This window comes from Pithys albifrons, chromosome 2 (genome assembly GCF_047495875.1).
Source record: "Pithys albifrons albifrons isolate INPA30051 chromosome 2, PitAlb_v1, whole genome shotgun sequence".
NCBI lineage: Eukaryota > Metazoa > Chordata > Aves > Passeriformes > Thamnophilidae > Pithys > Pithys albifrons.
In genome coordinates, this window is record NC_092459.1 from 99,334,422 (window position 1) to 99,348,860 (window position 14,439).

At 39.4% G+C, this 14,439-nt stretch overlaps 1 protein-coding gene across 5 annotated transcripts in view; it reads right to left on the bottom strand.

Moving 5' to 3' along the window:
- The window catches only part of TP53BP2 (tumor protein p53 binding protein 2), a 48,258-nt gene that overhangs the window by 12,980 nt on the left and 20,839 nt on the right, over positions 1-14,439 (bottom strand). For all 5 annotated transcript variants that reach the window (XR_011699821.1, XM_071579375.1, XM_071579394.1 and 2 more), the window contains exons 3-11: positions 11,048-11,161; positions 9,403-9,482; positions 8,352-8,453; positions 5,507-5,681; positions 4,098-4,279; positions 3,566-3,730; positions 2,893-3,130; positions 1,066-1,194; positions 532-668 (exon numbers count right to left, since the gene is read on the bottom strand). Coding sequence is in view for 4 of the 5 variants with exons in the window: in XM_071579375.1 (XP_071435476.1) it covers positions 532-668; positions 1,066-1,194; positions 2,893-3,130; positions 3,566-3,730; positions 4,098-4,279; positions 5,507-5,681; positions 8,352-8,453; positions 9,403-9,482; positions 11,048-11,161 (1,322 nt within the window). In the remaining variant the exon portion in view is untranslated. The remainder of the gene's footprint in view (positions 1-531; positions 669-1,065; positions 1,195-2,892; positions 3,131-3,565; positions 3,731-4,097; positions 4,280-5,506; positions 5,682-8,351; positions 8,454-9,402; positions 9,483-11,047; positions 11,162-14,439) is intronic.

Genomic DNA, 14,439 nt, shown 5'->3' on the forward strand with positions numbered 1-14,439 from the left:
AGCAAGGGCAGGGCTCAGTAATTTCTCTCTAGACATGCCACAGACACTTAGTAGCATCTGTAGGCAAGAGGTTGTTTTCCAGCAAAGCACTTGTCACTCCCAGTTCTGTTACTTCATCCCACCTGATCAAATTGTGCCCTTGTACCAAAATTTAGGTGGGAAGTCTTGCTGTAATCAAACATTTGAAGGACACTATTGTGCTAAATAGTGAAACAAATGTGTAAATTATTTTTAAAAAAACAATGTATATGCCTCTGCACATATAGTCTTTGGGGAAAAGAATACACACATGCACACTAGTACAAGTAATACAGCCATTTTTATGTACTAAGCTGAAATGTAGATTTTCATCACAGTGACTGTAGAGAATGATTTTGAGTTACCAACTGCCATTGAAAGTCTAAAAGACTTTTTTCCTTACAAGGAGTCTTTTAAAAGATGACCTAAGTACTTTTCAGAGAGCTTTCCGACAGCACCATTTGAAAAGTTGTGTAATCCCTGTGGGATGCACTGCCTGGGTTTCCTGCATACCTGTGCTTCCCGCAGGAGATCTTCACTGCTCTGGTTTTTCCTCAGGGTGCCAAGCCCAGCAGACTGGTCCACGGAATCAAACATGGAGAATGGACGCACCTTCTTCTCTTTGTCTCGCAGAAAAGATTCTCCTTCAGCTGTTGTTACAGAGGATACAACTTTCAAAAGGGATGGCACAATTGTAGGTACAAGAGTCCCGCTCTGGGCAATATTCACCACAGTGTATGCAAGGGATGCTTTTTGCATCCATCCTTCCCCTGCACCAAGAGCCCCTCAGCCTGCCAAATGCTGTATGATGCAAATTGAACAGGAGCATGGGAGAAGGCATTAGTATCTACTTTGTCATCTTAAGTAAGTGGTGAATTTGATTTTTTTCTTTCAAAAATCCACGCAACACCATACTGAAGCTTGTATGGCAAAATTTTTTTTGTGTATGTGCTTACAAATGAATACTCAGTATTTACCGAAGCATTTAGAAAAGACAGATATCATCAACTAGATTTTTTAAGATTAGCCAAGCACATAAGGACATACCTTGTCCTTCATTAGTCACCATTCCTTTTCCTGAAGTCAAGGCTGACCCTTGACTACTATGATTGTCTGCATTTGAACTACTCCAGTCAGGGGCAGATGGGGATGGTTTTGCACTGGGGACCACACAACCTAGGAGAGAACAAGTGGAACAGATTAAGATCAAATAATAATTTTTATTCACTTCTTTATTATAGGTAGGGATTTTTTTGTAAGAGTCAGGTCTAGACTGCGTGCAAGTATCACATACAGGTTAACTGGTCATAAATCCTATCACTATAGATTTTCATTCATTGGTTGGTTTGTTTTAAGGAGAATGCAAACCAAGTTCAGAAACAACTATCAAAGCAGCAGCAAAACTATTTGTCCCAGCACACACCTGCACCTACAGCATTCAATAAAGAAACTTCCCTCAACTGCCTTCTTTTCAGTTAGTACAAAACTTCTTTTGAATATTTTCAGTAAGTTAAAAGTGACACGATGCTAGTAAAGTATGAAAATCATATATTGTGCAAAGAAAATCATGATGCTTTAAAGCACAAACAGACACTGCCAGTGGCATCCGAAACAGCAGAACAATCATCTGTGTATTTAATGTGCATATAGGTACTGCATTAAAGCTGATCTTTACATTCACTGGAGTAGACATGTGGATCTGCAAAAATCACTGAGGAAATGCTTGAAACTTGCTATTAAATACTTCACCAAATCCCCTCTATTAAATTTTAAATAACATAATACAAATAAGTAATGTTAAATTCAAACAGAAATGATAAAGAGCAGGAAAAAAGTTTCGTTCTGACAAAGTATCAAAAACTCTAAGAATGCAGTAATATTTTTCCAAATGTTAAAAAATAAGAAGTGATGTTTTAGTTGAAATAGCTCACCACCACCACACATTCCTCTAGCAAAAATTCAAATCTTGTATGGTCGAGAGCTCAAATTCCACTCCAGTAGTTTTAGGATCAGCAAACCAGATAAAACAAAATAATCCTTCATTCTCCAATACAGCAAGAGACACTTGGAGTGCTTTTGGGCAGTGGTTACTTTAATGATATCTATCGGAACTGGAGACGGAGGGAGAAAAAAAATAAACAGAACTATTCTGCAACCTCCATCTCTATTTTGTCCTTTTAGGAAAATCAGAGTTTCTCTTCTTTCCCAGGTCTTCTCCCAAGATAGCAGAGAAGAGATATTTGCAGCTCTCAAGTTTCTCCACACTTCTCTCATGGACCTGAACTGTGCCTCATAGGAGGAACCCACAGAGAGATGCCAAGCAAATCTCCATTAACTCTCCAAGTAGGAGAGGCCAAACCCCACATCACCAGCAAGTCAATAACTTTATTGCTATTCCTGTGCTACAATCAGCAGTCTCCTTTGTAATATTTCTTGTAATGCTGGGTAATCTTTTCATGAGTCATTTCCAAAATGCACGATCAGAAAACTTGGCTTTGCTAGTTTTTAAATCTAGACACCAAGGTGTTACCAGATATGTCCTGAAACTGCCTCAGTGTATAGTCTTTAGGACAACTTTGAAATGAATAAAAAAGAATTTAGCTCACAGAAAAATCCTCCTACATTCTACGCTGTTAAACAATTCAAATTGCTAACAGAGATTTACTTAATTTATAACACTGAATCATATAATCTCAGTGCTTATAAAATGTATTTACTGGTGCAAAAAAAATTTGCAAGTGGTAAGACTGACATCTCAAATAACACTGCTTAAAAAACCCCAAAAAACAACACAAAAAAACCAAAACATCAAAACAGAACAGTTAGGTAAAACAAAACATATCTGGATAAGAACTATTTATCATAAGCTGTTACCTGCAGGAGCTTTAGCTTGTGAACTGTTCCCAGCTCTCATGTTGGGCAGAGTTTGTGTTTTTAGTGGACCATCAGGTACCTGCAAAGCTTGTGTCCCATCTGAAAATGCTGGTTTCACCAAAAGCTCAGGTCTGGAAGCAATACGTGGCATAGTAGAAGACTGGATATAAGGACCTACTGCTGCCACTCGACTTGGAGCAGAAGCCACTGGCTGTGATAAATTCCCATCTGAAGAAAGCTTTGGGGAAAAAAAGAAGAAAATGTAAAGGATTTTATGCTGCAGTATCTATCTACCAGAGCTTGAAAGAGAAATCAAAAAGGTTAAAACAAGTAGCAAATTATACTCCAATATTAAAAATGCTTTTTTGAAAAAGCTTTAAGAATTATAAACCTGAGGTAGTAATAGCAAAAAAACCCCAAAGCAACAACAAAACAAAAAAAATCTAAAAAAAAAAAATCAACAAAAGCATAAGATTTCTTGTCTGTAAAGAGTAAGTAGGTTAACACTAATGTACCATGAAAAGGACTTTAATAATACAAGATTTCCTCTACATATGGATAAAGACAACAAGTCTAGCATCTGAACAGCCCTCCCCACAAGAAAGTTTTTACTTCAGACTGCACAGACAACAAATAAAATAAACATTTTTGTTATTACACATCCCACACTTACTGGTACATTCTCTTTCTGCTGCAGAGCTGCCTTTTTCTTCCACAGACGCTCTCGCAGCTCATTAACACGCTTATCCATGACTGCCACCTCCAAGTTGCGCTTGTTCAAACACTCCCTCTGTTGCTGCAGCTTGGCATTCTGCTCCTGGTTCAGTTTGTTCCTCAACTGAATAAATTCACAAAGTAGGGGGAGAGGAGGGGAAAACAACAAAAATAAAAACAAATTAACTTTCAGGATAGGGGACAGGAACCAGTTACAAAGAGAAAAGCCTTTTAAAAAGTAAAGTCATGTCTCGTCTCTAGAGAAAATGTTGGTTAGTCTCCAAATCTGCAGAATGCAAAGGTATACACATAGTGTGCTCCTTCCTCTCTTTGCCCTGGACTCAGCACAACTAACCCTCCATCCTCAGCATGCAGGCAGCCACACAGGTCTGTCAGGAACAGGAGTAATGGCGTTTCTTTCCAACAAGGTAACAACCCAACCAACTCTTAAGCCCTTAAGGGTTGTGGGTCACAAGCTGGCTTTGCATTACCTGCAGCTCCTTGTACAGGCGGTCGAGCTCAGCTACAGCTGACTGGTTGTCGTGGTAACCATCAATTCGGCCGTTCTTCAGCATCTCCAGTTGCCTGGTGAGTTCCTCTACTTTTGACGCGGCCAGCACCAGCTCGCGCTGCTTTTGCTGGAACAAGCTGTTCATCTGTTCAATCTCCTCCACTGGAAAGAACAAGAGAGCACAATAGCTGCCCTGAGAAACAGCCGAGCGTGGGCTGCTTCCAAGGCAGCGGTTAAGGGGACAGCGAGTGCCCTGCCGGCCTCCAGAGCAGGGCTGAACGGAGCCAAACCAGCTCTTCCTCCAACCATTTGCAAAAGAAAACTCACTAGCACAGTTATGTAAATTTGGTCTACTTAGAGCACTGAAGGGGAGGGAAAGAGAACGCTTTTTTTACTTTCTAAAATATGGAAACAAACAAAACCACAATAGCAGACTGCATTCATCTGTAGAAGCCTAAATTCACTGAATGCTGAATTCAGCAGGAAGACACTCACTCAACCACAAGGCATATTTATGACATTTAAAATTCTGAATTTAAGTCGTAAGAAGTCAGTGACAAAACACTCAAGCTGTTTTATTAAACAAAGGATCAGAGGTCTTTTTAGGGTCTATTACAAAAATCTGTCATCAGCTGCTTCCACTGCCAAAACTGTTCTATTATAGAACAAAGTTCAGGAAATCAGTAAGAATTCAAGCAAGTACCAAGGCTAGACCTGTTGGGGATGGTGCAGGGAAACAGATTCACATGCTCCAAGATCTTGTATTACTCTACCATCCTTCTATGCATTGGAGGCAGGCTGGAAATAACAAGTTCTGCACAATATGTATATACAAAAGTATGAAAAGGTAGGCAGAAGGATATGTGTCGATATTAAGTCTGAGATAAATATTTAATGTTGCATCAACATGCTGAACTACAAGCACCCAACTAGTACTGTAGCAAGCCAGACCCTGGTCAGATTTGCACAATGAAAAAGGAAATAGGCTGCCAGGCAACCTGGGTATCAAGCTAAGCTTTGTTATAGGCCAAGAAAATAACACTAAGTGTGTAATGTATTGACATCAAGGATGGAAAAAGTTACTGTGGTACACAAAGGTATTCAAGTAAGGGAAAAAAATAACTGCACTGTAATTAAAGAGCAGACATACAGGCTCAAAATATAGGGTGCACTTACAGGATATTTTAAAATACAGTAAGAAAATATATTTTGTTCTAAGTCATTCAGGTGTTCTCTTGGTAAATACAAGATGTGAAATTGTTAAGATTAGCATTTCCTGGGGTGCTGTAAATAACTCACCTGAATTGTTGAAATCACAAGACATTTTAGAGTTCCAAGAACCGCATTTCATGAAAAATCATAGGCTACATTCTGCAAGCAGCAACTCACCTAATTTCCCATTGCTGAGTCTTTTCTGCTCCACGTGGCCTTTCAGTGCTCTCACTTTCTTTAGTTTGGCTTCTTGATTCTCAGCTATTTCCTTTAATCGCTTCAGTTTTTCCTGCTCAGCAGCTTGCTGATGCTGTCGCTGATCTTGCTGCTTCAGGAATTTCAGACGTTGTTCCTGCAGTAAAGACAAGGAGTTTTTAATTTATTTTTCAAAATGAACTTATGGCAAAGTACTGACAGAAACAAACAATCACCACAGCAGTTCAGAACAGCTTCAGCCCAGAATGATTTCCCAGGGTGTCAAGCAAAGCCTGAGAGAACGGAGCAAACACGACCTGATTCACAAACTGAACACCAATATGTCCCAATATAGTCCTCCAGCTGTAACTATTCTGTAGAACAAGAACTTATTGAAACAGAGGTGGTATCCATGTCTAACAGCCCTCAGTAATACTTTCATCCAGGAAATTGCTCAAAACCCTTTGAGGCCTAAGAAAAATTTTAGTATTCACCTTTCATGACATTTGCCAATTTCATTTAACCACCACTTGGCTCTTGAGTTGCAAGAGCTCATGACTATTTTCACTCTACCTTCATGCTGCTTGTACTTTATAGATCTCTATAATGTGTCACATTTTAAAAAACCAAGTCATGCTGGAGAATATTAGACACTCTTTATATAGAAGGTATTCCATAAATTATTTATATTTTCATCACTAGTCGTACTTTTACTAGTTCTGCTAAAACCTCCTTGACATGGGGGATGACTGCACACCAAAGCCCTAAAATTATACTGCTCCCTGATAATGATCAGCACTATCACAACACAGATAATTCAAGACATGGGAAAAATCTTCACAGTGACTTGGCCCCATTTACACAACAGATACCATCTTAGTGGAGAGGATCATTTTGCCTCTCCAAGAGTCTAAGAGTAAAATGGTGTGTTATCAGTTTCTGTATAAACATGTGTCTAATGTAGACCTAAAAGAAAGCATTAGACCACCTGATCACCTACAGAGAATTCCTTTAAATCACTGGACATTGTTTGTGACCTCCAGGACAGTAGAACTATTAAGACTTTCCCAAGCATCCCTTGACACTGCTTACTAATATTAGAACTCCACACTTTCTCAAAAAAAAAACAAAACCAAACCCATCACTATCGGTCATATTTAGAAAACAGGGACTCGTCTGCACTTTGAATAAGAAAGGCAGAGCAATAAGTGAGCTTGCCTTCCAGAGAAAACCAGGCAGCATCTACAGTGTATGTTCTACTTTAGAGTCACTCCCACGCAGGAAAATGTCCAAAAAAAGGATATTACAGCTTGCATTTAAAAAGTGTATTTTTCCTCCCTCGGGATCTATTTTTAATATTGCATCTGATTTCAGAAAGCAGGAAAGAGGCAAAGGAAAGTCTCTCTGCAAAGGCGTCTAGGAAAGCAGGTTTATTCCAGAGTGGGACATTAAATGAAAAATTCTACCACTGGGACATCCATAAGGCTACTCTTCTTCAAACCACAGGCAGCAGACACCTACCTGACTCAAAATTCACCTTTTTTTAAAACATTGTACAACTCTCTTTACAGTAAATATACATAATTTCCCTCCTATTTCTTGTTTCATATATATAGTGACTAAGTGATATTTGCAAGACCAAGGTGTATTGCCATCAGCTGTGAGTGAAACAGAGTTGGGAAAGTTTAGGTTTTCCTCTATTCAACATATCTCAGCTGGCACTGAGAAAAGGGCAACATTCTGCCTTGGCAAATTAAACAAGGCAGAACACATTAACTGTGCTGCAAGATTTCAGGTGCAAACTCAAATTACTTGGTTGATTGACCAATTTCTTATATTACAGGTGCACCTTCTTCATACATGTTCGTATCACAAAAGCAGAAATAAAGTTTTAGTGGCTATTTTGGCAGGCCATAATATTACTTAGTATGTGCTGCAGAACCATTAGAAAGCCATGGTTTGAAGCACTTCCCTGAGATAAAATTATTGAAGGCCAAGGGAACTGAACAAGATAAAGAATGGGGCACACACAGAGCTGATCTCTAAAGGAGAAGGAGATGGGGTGTGTGACAGAAGAGCGAGACCAGAGCCTCAAAGCAGCTTTCTTCCCCAGTAAAGCACATTCTGAAACCCACCCAGACAGATGAGCCTCTTCAGGACAGGCTCACACTGAACAATTCTCTGCCAAAAGCAGCATTTGCTGTTATATTTTCAAGAGCAGTGTATACCAACAACACTTAAGACAAATATGAACTCTATGCCGCCGTTCTGCAGATGCATTCAGAGTATTTTTTCCTCTAAACAATTCAGGAGCACTCTGTGTGCTTTCATTAGCTTTTAGGTTATTGTTCTGCAAGCATTTCATAAATCACTGTCCTAGTTAATTTTATCACATACATGCCATCTTTTCCAGACAGCTGCCCCAGGAAACCAGGCACACTGAACTCTATCAGGGGAAGGCCAGATATCATTACAGGACAGCATTATATCCTGAGACAAAAGCTTTGTTCAGTGATCAAACTGGTAAATTGCTGATCACCACATGGAGCACAAATAGAGCTGACAGAGCCTCCAGGATCAACAAAAATATATTCATGTTATGTGCTCTATCCTATTAGTAAGTTATATGGTCACTTCTATCACTGGCATTATTTGAATGTTTTACTGCAGGATATTTGCATAGACTTCCAAATTTAAAAACATGCAGCCAAAGAAAGGGCTCCGTTTATAAGAGGTAAAAAACCCTAAATCCCCAACTTTCTCTCCCACCTCATGTGACTCTTACTACCGTTCTTCCTGGCTGTAAAGAACCTAATTCCAAACTCGCCTTGTTGGCCAGCATTTGCTGTTGAGCCTCAATTTGTTGCTGCTGGCGGGATGCCATTTCCTGAAGTTCAGCCAGTGTCATGTCCATCCTTGGAGCACTCACCTATCAAAGAAAACCCAAAGCATGTTAAGTCTAGAATTTTTCATTTGGCTAGCATGTAACTCATCAGAGCTACTGCAGAAAAGTATGACAAAAGTCTTTTAAAAATAACAACTACTGAATATCCAATAAAATAATTAGAAATGGCAACTTTTCATGGTAAAAGAATAAACAGTTGTAAGCTTATATGCATAGACCAATTCAGCAGCTCACATAAGATGACATCTCTTTGAACACTAATATTTCTAGCAAAATCCCATCAGCATTTTAAGAGACATTTCAGAGTCCTTTATAATTAAGCTCAGCACGAATCAGCTTTGACTGACTGAGCCCAGAGTGCTCAGCACATAGCACATGGCAGGATAGATCTGTGGTCGTAGGTGGATCACTGCAATTCAAAGCATTTCAACGTAAGGCAAAGAAAATGGAACATTTAAATATAGCCAAGCAGGGGGGGAAACACCACTCTAAGACAGAACTATTATTAGTTATCTGTTCCTTGTTTTCTGAATCAAGATTCAATCTCATATCCATAATTGTATCTTTTGGAGCAAGAATTAATGTCAGACAAGGAATTCAAAGCTGAAACACTAACTGGTCTCATCTTGAAATCTGGAACTAGGAATCTCTGACACAAAACTGAGAGGAAAAAATAAACATTAAACACAAGTAATGTGAGAGAAAATTTTTGATGGGAGTAGAGAAGGGAAAGTATGCTGAATTTGCTGCTCTGAGATCACCTGTACAAGCACAGATATGGCAGCCAACAGAACTCAGTGACATCTTAGAAAGCCAGGATGATAATTGCTAGAGGCTTTGTGCCTGTTTGAGAGCAGTCATTAGCAACCTCTGCCAAAACAGTCTCTTCGTTTCCATGGTAGGACTGGCACCAGTATCTCCAAAGAGGGGAACCTCCAGTTTCACTATAGTGGCCACTGCGTCAAGCACTTACTCCATTCTCTATTCTTCGATCACCAGGCACTTTCACACCATTTCTTTTGAAGGCTGGATCTTGAGACCTCTGTCCAGTCCCTAGATAGAAATAGTCATAGATGGTAAGGTATTTTCAGATTTTTCTTATCCTCTTAGACATGGCATTCAATGTAAAAGGAGAACAAATACAATCATCATGGTTTAGAATCTGAACAACTATTCTTCTCATGTGTTTACCACTAAGATAAATGTGTTGCATCATCAGTTAAGTTTTTTTAAAGGTTGCTGTTTGATGACAGCTTTTATTTTAAAGTGTAGTTCTGTTCAAAAAACCAGACAAACAGCTTAACCAACAGTAGGCTATTTCAGTATTTATCCTGGGGTCAACAGGCAGTCAGCCTGTAAGTTTGTATTACACATACATAGTTTAAAAGTACAATTATTTTTTTCTCTTTCTGGCAGTCATTGTGTCAGTAAAGATCCGGGTGAACTAGAATTCTACTTTAATGTTTCCAACAAATTAAATACAAATTGTGTTCAGATACTAAATACCAAGCTCATTAATCCCTCTGTAGGACATATATGTACTACAGGACGAAGCCAAGTCAAGAACCTTCTTGCCCATTTGACATCCATTTAAAGACCATATTTCTGTGAAACTAACTGCAGTGCTCAAATATAGAGCTTAGCAATGCTAGGGCAAATAAAATGACAATAATCCTACTACTACAGGAACCCTGGACTTGAAAAAATACATCTTGACAATCCAATCAAACTGCTCTGTAAGATCCTTAGTAGGTAGAAATGGCTGAGCTTTAGCTTTTCATGCACTCATTCTATCACCAGTACACATTTCAAACAAGGTAAGTTTAGCCATTTAAAATACGCTGGAGACAAAGCCACTTAACACAAATAAAGTATTTCCAGCACTGAGGAAGACTACCAAGGATGAAAACAGAAAAAGAGGAGGAAGAAGAATCCAGGAGGCTGTTTAAAAGTTTTACAGATTTTAATGACAAGATGGATGTGGGATGCACAGAAAACTCTTGAAAAGCAGAAAGTAATTTCCCTTACAGGTTTCACATTTAAATTTGCAATTCACAGATATTACATTCTCAGAGAACTTGACCAGGCAGTTCATTTAATGCTATTCCTGAAACTAATACAAATCTGTAGATTGTAGGAGAAACTTTGAAGAACTCAGAACTCTATATTTCAACAAGTATGCTAAGTTTATCACCCTGGTAAAGTATTATCCAGATGAAACATCCTGAGCCCAAATCACAGATTACATTATCAGACAACAGTTTGGTTAGTAGATTTAAAAGAAGAGACTATCACACGTCTAGATGTTTTGCTGCAGAATATATATTTAACAGAGGATGCCTTTGGATGCTTTGGCAATAATCAGCTCTAGAAAACCTGCAGAAATTACAATTTAGATTTAATATTCCCAGATCTGGCAAGGGGGATGAATAATTTACAGAAATTAGTCAGTTTTCTGTTGCAAGCCTCAGTTCCTAAGAAAATAATGGTCAGGCGACAAAAAGGGCTGCAATGCCATATAGACTATCAATGTTAATAAATAACAAACAAGCTGTTTCCCTAGCCTGGAAGAATTAAATGAAACTTGAACAAGTGAACCAGCTGAGGCCAACACGTACCTGGTTCCCGGCAGGGAGGGCGTTCATGCCGAAGAAAGAAACGGACCTCACTCCTCTGCATCCCAAAGCGCTGCAACACATCCAGCATCCGCTCATTGTCGGCTATGGGACGTTCTGGAAAGGTGGAAAAACAGCTGACTGCTACATCCCATCACAGCCTGGGTGCATACCAAACCAAAATATCTGTCCATCACCTTTCACTTGAACATCTGTTATTACACAGGTGCAGTGTGTGCACATAATCCTTGCCCTCACCCAAGGCTTTCTACTTTTCCCTTAAGAAGAAGCCACTCTATCACTCCTTGCTTCTGAAACTAAACCAGCACCTCTGAAAAGCAGCCCTTTAACCACCCCTGAGGGGAAAGGCTGAGCCAGCGTTGCAGCCTGAGGGGAAACAAGCCTTTGTTTTGTATTTGCAAATCATTTTGCCCACTCACCACAGCAGGAAATGTGCTGGCACACCTTTGCTCTCCCTTCTGCAGTACCCTCAGACAAACTTATTTCTCAGGCATACCCACCCCCTCCTCAAGGGCACTGCTGCTCCAGTTCCTACTGAGACTCCTTTACTTCCTGATTCCAACAAGAATTAAGAGAGATGCAAAGACAAACTCTCAGGGAAGAGGGAATTCTTCCTTGAACTAGCTAAGGATTGCAATCCAACGCTGGATGGCAGCCCTTGTGTTCAGGCTCCGGCAGCAGCACTGAGTACCACGGAGAGGCTCCCAGGCAGTTCCCAAGGGGCCTGATCCTCAGCATGCCAGCACAGCTCCTGTCACTTCAAGTGTTCTCACACAGCTCCTGTCAGACACAGATCTGGCTCATTCTCTTGGACAGCAAATTTCATGAAGTTCAGATTAGATTCATTTTGAAAGCTCTAGTTCTGATAAACCTGGAAAAGCTGAACTACTTTTGATTCACAGCTCAAAGTAAAAGAATGATCTGACAGTAAAAAGCAAGGCCAATAAGAACTTGCCTTTTTATTTCAGACAATTGAGATGGAAGCTACAAGCACAAGTTCCACTGAATATCTTTTCCTGCTCTTAATCCCAAGTTCAGGATTCAGTCATATATCTAATTTTTAAGCTTTACTCATTGCCTTTTGATAATACAAAAATCCAATGTGAGTCTACATCTACCAATTTCATTTACCAGTACTCCTGTGCTACTGTTCTTTTAAATTTACATACTTCATAGCCAGACATTCACAGTCAGGATATAATTAGAATTACCTACTGGCCTCTAAATCCTTACATAAAAGCAATTTCTTTTGTTATTCTGGACATTTTACCATATTTTTTTCTGCCTATTTGAAATGTGATGGCGACGGTGGGGTCAACATATCACAGTAGTGACCTTTACATAGACAAGATACTGTCATAATATCTTCTAACACCATTGGGGCTTATGATCAAGTTAGACCCATTTGTGCTGGATGTTAGACAAGCAGAAGATACAGTTCCTGGCCTGAGATATAAGACAAGCAGACAAAGAATGAAATTGAATATCATCATTTTTGCACTAGTTTCATTTTTCCTGACATAGTTTTTGTTCCATGTTTCCTTTCATTATTTATGCAAGGGGAGGGGGAAAAAAAAGAAACCAGAGAGTTGTTCATTCACATTCAATGGAGTCTTTCAAAGTCACTATCTAAATATGAAATAATCTTTTCAGCAGGAAAAATTGTTGGCATTAAGTATAAATCTTTTCAGTTTCATTAAAAAAAAGGAGGTACTAACATGTTTCCAGCACGTGAAAAGCTCTTTTTCAACATAAAAGTGTTTCTTTAAATGAAAATGCTGCAGCTGTACTCAAGCAATCTAGGAAGGAAAATTTCTGGAGTCACTGTCAAAAGAGATTAGCTTTACAGAATAAGCAAGTAGGTCACTGTTACAGAAAAAGCAGTCTCTTGGCGGTTACTTGTCTAGACAGCTGAAAAAGCTCTTCATCTGCTAAACCTTAATTCAGGGAAAAAAAAGGGCAAAAAACAAAACAAAAATTAAAAAAAAACAGTACCACTGTCAGATTTCCATCTTGAAGGATATACAACAGCCTTATGAGACAGATTTCTAGCAGCTCGGCAATACTTCAACTGAAACTCTATGATCAAGGGAGATGCCCTTTACACAAGGATTCTGTCAATACCACTCACTGACTTCAAAGGAAAGTCAAATAGATTTTCAAATACCAAACAAACGTACATTTGGAAGCTCAAAAAGAAAGAACAATCAGTTTTCTTTTTTTTTTCATTCCCTATCTGTCTCAAAGAAAAAGGAATTTGTACACGCACACACCTTTTGACTGCTTTCCACAGTGGAAAAGATAGTTGCCTAAAGGAATTCTGACAATAATAGGAAGGTCAAGAAATTTTGCCCTGATATTCTTCAATTTTCAAGCAAACCTGGGAGGACAGGGAGAATAGCAAACTTGCCCCCTTCAGGAAGCAGAGTGCCTCAAGTACACTTGCAGCAACCTTTCAAAATGTACTTAATAAGGTCTGACAACAGAAGTTAAAACTCCTGAGCAAGTGTCAGAAGAGAGACACACAATGTAAGAAGGATGTCAACAATCTGAAGTCTGAGAATCATTTTCTAACATAAATCTCTTGTTTCTTCCAAAGGGTTAGCCGTCCTGTACCATGTTTGTTTTAAAGCAGTTTAATTTGTTCAGTGTAATATGCAAACAAAACAGAAGTCATGGCTTATCTTGGCAAAACAAGATAGTGAACTTCACTGACACGTAAAATGAGATTAGCAAAAAGCTAAAAGTATTTCTGTCTCTGGCTGCCCCCTCCCCCCACCCAAAATGCAACATATACATGAAAACATATCTTGCAAATGGTTGTTACCAAATGTATACAGAGATGCTCAAGAAAAGATTTATTTTATCCAAAACAACATGCATGTATCCAGTAATCAAGTCTTTAATGTTACTGATTTGACACTATTGCATTTTTTGTTAACAAGTACAATTTGAAACTGTATTTGAAACTTCAGTGAAAGGCCAAGTGCTGAGCCCTGCACTTCAGTCACAAGCACCACACACAGCGCTACAGGCTGAGGGCAGAGCAGCTGGAAAGTGGCCCAGCAGAAAATGACCTGAGGGTGCTGGTCGACAGTGGCTGAACATGAGCCAGCGTGTGCCCAGGGGGCCAAGAAGGCCAATGGCATCCTGGCCTGTGACAGCAATACCATGGCCAGCAGGATCGGGGCAATGACTCAGCACTGGTGAGGCCACACCTTAAATCCTGTGTTCAGTTCTGGACCCTGCAATGCAAGAAAGACGTTGAGGTGCTGGAGCACATCCAGATAGGGGCAACAGAGGAGGTGAAGGGTCTAGAGAGTAAATCCTATTAGAAGCAGATGAAGGAGTTGGGGTGTTTAGCCTGGAAAAGA